Genomic DNA, 4,840 nt, shown 5'->3' on the forward strand with positions numbered 1-4,840 from the left:
CTTGGCCCCAGCTCTATGAAAGTGTATAACTGTGTAAGTAAGTAATCTACTGAGAGCCGCCCATAGGTTACCCATGTATGACCGGTGCACGCTGCTTTACTGAGAGTCTCTTGAACCAGACTGCTTCCTTGCGCAAACTACGCGAGACTCCTGAGAGCTTGGTTCAGAGTGAGTGAGTGCGCACACTGTAAACCCTAATTGTGACAGGTGTCATTACTCCATCAAAGGGTTCACGGTGTGTTGAGTTGACAGGTACAGGGGAGATATATATTTTTAAGACAAAATAGAGATTTCATTATTTCAGTTACATTTTATTGTATGAATATAAAGAATAAATAGCAGTTCTCTTAATTTACATGATAAATCGTTGAAATAGGCTACCGATATTCAGCTGTATATCAGCTGCAAGATAACATAATCCACATGAAATCTGAGGTCGATAGATTCGTTTCCATAATGAAAAACAACATGTTTATAAAACGGCACCTATGCGCCATTGATCTTCAATATAAATACAACAAATATAACCAATACTTTCCACAAATACGGTAGACTCTGGTTACACGTAATACTGACTTTTTACAATAACCTATATAATTGAATGGCAACTCATATACATAAAATACATTCCTACACTCGGTAGTGCATACAAAATTACAAAGTCATCATAATTTATACTTGAAAACAGTCATTTCAGTTCGAGCAGGCGCATTTGCATTCGGTTATCATGGGGTATTGAACTGGTATCCAAGTACATTTGAGGCCCCCTTTCTTCTGTATACATCGCCATCTCAATATCGTAAAATGGGTCGAGTTTGCTGGTTTACAGACCATCCCCTCTGGAACCGAACATGATCTTTTGCTTTGACAGTTTCCCACTCTCACATAACGTGGCCAAAATCTGTTGCCGAGGTCGTTCCATGTGTAAATGACGGGACAGAACGAGAATGACCACAGCCACTGCTGCAGCCTCCGTTTCAGTTTTTTACTGGGTTTGTGCTTCTTGCCAAACTGTACGTCAAAATCCATTGCTTTGATTTCATTCGGCATCACTCCGCTGGGCTTCTGTTGAATGTCCAAATCGTCAAGCTCATCGTTGCCAGTGTATTTATCCTGTGGTGGTGTAATAGACATCAAGCGACTATCAAAGTCCCCCAATACACTTTTCAGTTCGGTTTCATTGAGGTCTCTCTCTTTTGGGTCAAAGACAGGATCTGGGTCCTCTTTTAATTCCACAAGTGGCAAACTGTCACTCGGGATAGGACGGAGGAGGTAATAATGCTGGCATAGCCCTTCTTCTATTATAAGTCCGAGGGACAACATCAGCAAGTACATTGCTACAAAATGCTGTGATTGATCCATGTCCGTTACTCACAATAAGACAGTATTATAGGATACAGCTAAACAGGTAGGCCTAGGCTACTCTGCTGCGTACAGTTGTGCCCGGTTCTTGCGGAGTGCGCACCGGCTTGAGTAACATCCAGCCAAACTTCACTTCTTGAGTGTTGGTGTCCTTAAAATTCACACTGCTTACTCCATAGCAAACGATAATTGATAGACGATGGTAAAGATGAATAGTCTCTTCAGTAAAACAAATCTAGATATAGGCAGTGTTTCCCTTTTACGCACGAATTCAATATATTGTATGAAATGGCTCTGTGACAGCATCAATGGCATCAGCGGTTCTCATTCTTGTGCGCTTTGACGCGTGATTCCAGTTTCAAGTCCTCCCCTCTGAGGATCGGCATGGTGTTTCGTTTTCTTTTGCAGGACGCTGAGAGAGTAACCTGCTCCCTCTGATATATCCTCCACGGGTTGTGATGTAATTAATATATCCATCTGAATGTGGGTTTGTTGTAGGAGATCCCCGACACCTCCCTCAATCAAGAGGCGGGGATGGGTTAGGGAGAGGAGGGGTCCGTCACTTTGGATTCTGATCGCCCTCTGTCGGGAATATCTGACTACTTCTGCTAATTTTCCATTGATATCAGAGGGGGGGTATTAGCTAGAAGGCTGAACAACAATTAGAACTGAATGTGAGAGGCCATAGCCACTACTATTTCTATTCATTTGAGAGGTTAGCCTACTGGCTACCCTGTACAAATACTGCTGATGATTAAAAAAAGGCTTACTAGGTTATAAAACAACAGGATATAGAGATATTATTTGTCATGAGGAAAAACATGTTAAATACTCTATATAATAGCATCCTTAAATGACACTCATGACACATACACTCTACTCAATAATACCAACACAAAATGCTTCAAATATTTGGAATTGTTGTGAGCAAGTAGAAGGTAGGGAGAGATCTTATAAAGAACATGACTGAACAAACAACTGTTTATTTTACTAATGAAGAGTGTTCTCTTTGTTGGCAGGGACAATATTTCAGTGTGCAACCATGTCACAGGGAACCTCTCCTTAAATCTTGGGCAAAATAACTCCCAAATAAACAACTCTCACTAAGCAGCAGCCATGGAAAGTATCACCATTTGCAAACCTGTCTACCCTCAAATGCTTGGAGAATCATTCCTTGAAAATAATTTCATGGAAGAACTGACTGGCTGCTACATCAGCCATAAAGCATTTACTTAGATAAATGCATCTCCGTTTCATTTTCAATGAGCTAATTCACACAAGCACTTCTGCGCACGACTCATTTAGTTTATGGTCAAATTATGGTGAAAAGTCTGGAAAAGGTCACGTTTATTTTTATTTTTTGAAACAACAATTGATCTGACTATTCAGGCATTCTTGGGCATTGACAATAAGGCATTGACAAGGTTTAACTTGTTGTGACAAACCCCCATGTATCTGAATACCGGTTATTATTACTTTCAATGGTCTAGATACGTGGTAGCATCTATGGAATACTTTAATCTATGCGATGAAATTCATTGGAGAATACAGCTACATTAGAGCCAACAAAGTGACATTTCAATATGGTTCTCATTACATTATGGACTTATTGCCTGCCCTCATTTCATGGTGATAGTTATATATTCACCTTGAAAAGACAGAATACTTTAGACAGACGCCTGCTTAATTGAAGAGTTTTTATTCAGGTAGGCTAAACCAAAGTCAATTTCCTCAGCTAGTAAAACAGCCAACATAATTATCATTTTCAGGGTCTGGTCCTTGAAAGGTACAAAGGCATAACAACTTCTGTTTAAGGATATGCATTCAAAATGAATACCTTTAGGTTCTGCATAGGCCGTTGTACCCTTTCCTGCTGCTTTCTCATTTAGTGAGGCAAACCAGACCACTCTTTTGGCAGGCACCTTATTTTTATTTTATTTTTATTTAACCTTTATTTAACTAGGCAAGTCAGTAAAGAACAAATTCTTATTTACAATGACGGCCTACCCTGGCCAAACCCTAACAACGCTGGGCCAATTGTGCGCCACCCTATAGGACTCCCAATGACAGCCAGTTGTGATATAGCTTGGAATTTAACCCGGGTCTGTAGTGACACCTCTAACACTGAGATGCAGTGCCTTAGACCAATGCGCCACTCAAGAGCCCTTAAACATAGGCACCAAGAAAAGGCAAGCTTAGTTAAACCATTAAAAACACACTAAGAGTGATTAAGAATGGACCTAGACTTTCCAGTGTCATTTCAACTTTGCTTTTATTGTGGTTGTATTAAATTATTACTTTCTCCTACAGTTGAAGTCGGAAGTTTACATACACCTTAGCCAAATACATTTAAACTCAGTTTTTCACACTTCCTGACATTTAATCCTAGTAAAAATTCACTGTCTTAGGTCAGTTAGAATCACCACTTTATTTTAAGAATGTGAAATGTCAGAATAATAGTAGAGAGAATGATTTATTTCAGCTTTTGATTCTTTCATCACATTCCCAGTGGGTCAGAAGTTTACATACACTCAATTAGCATTTGGTAGCATTGCCTTTAAATTGTTTAACTTGGGTCAAACGTTTCGGGTAGCCTTCCACAAGCTTCCCACAATAAGTTGGGTGAATTTTGGCCCATTCCTCTTGACAGAGCTGGTGTAACTGAGTCAGGTTTGCAGGCCTCCTTGCTCGCACACACTTTTTCATTTCTGCCCACAAACGTTCTATAGGATTGAGGTCAGGGCTTTGTGATGGCCACTCCAATACCTTGACTTTGTTGTCCTTAAGCCATTTTGCCACAACTTTGGAAGTATGATTGGGGTCATTGTCCATTTGGAAGACCCATTTGCGACCAAGCTTTAAGTTCCTGACTGATGTCTTGAGATGTTCCTTTAATATATCCACATAATTTTCAATCCTCATGATGCCATCTATTTTGTGAAGTGCACCAGTCCTTCCTGCAGCAAAGCACCCCCACAACATGATGCTGCCACCCCCGTGCTTCACGGTTGGGATGGTGTTCTTCGGCTTGCAAGCATCCCCCTTTTTCCTCCAAACATAATGATGGTCATCATGGCCAAACAGTTCTATTTTTGTTTCATCAGACCAGAGGACATTTCTCCAAATGGTAAGATCTTTGTCTCCATGTGCATTTGCAAACCGTAGTCTGGCTTTTTTATGGTGGTTTTGGAGCAGTGGCTTCTTCCTTGCTGAGCGGCCTTTCAGGTTATGTCGATATAGGACTCGTTTTACTGTGGATATAGATACTTTTGTACCTGTTTCCTCCAGCATCTTCATAAGGTCTTTTGCTGTTGTTCTGGGATTGATTTGCACTTTTCGCACCAAAGTATGTTCATCTCTAGGAGACAGAACGCGTCTCCTTCCTGAGCGGTATGACGGCTGCGTGGTCCCGTGGTGTTTATACTTGCGTACTATTGTTTGTACAGATGAACGTGGTACCTTTAGGCGTTTGGAAATT

General features: G+C 40.7%; 1 protein-coding gene across 1 annotated transcript; it reads right to left on the bottom strand.

Moving 5' to 3' along the window:
- Positions 1 to 295: 295 nt before the first annotated feature.
- LOC115202581 (noggin-3-like) lies at positions 296 to 1,993 on the bottom strand. The gene has a single exon (XM_029766694.1). The coding sequence runs from the start codon at positions 1,360 to 1,362 to the stop codon at positions 694 to 696; it is 669 nt and encodes a 222-aa protein (XP_029622554.1). The 5' UTR covers positions 1,363 to 1,993; the 3' UTR covers positions 296 to 693.
- Positions 1,994 to 4,840: the final 2,847 nt, after the last annotated feature.

The sequence above is a fragment of the Salmo trutta genome, chromosome 1 (assembly GCF_901001165.1).
Source record: "Salmo trutta chromosome 1, fSalTru1.1, whole genome shotgun sequence".
NCBI classification, from domain to species: domain Eukaryota; kingdom Metazoa; phylum Chordata; class Actinopteri; order Salmoniformes; family Salmonidae; genus Salmo; species Salmo trutta.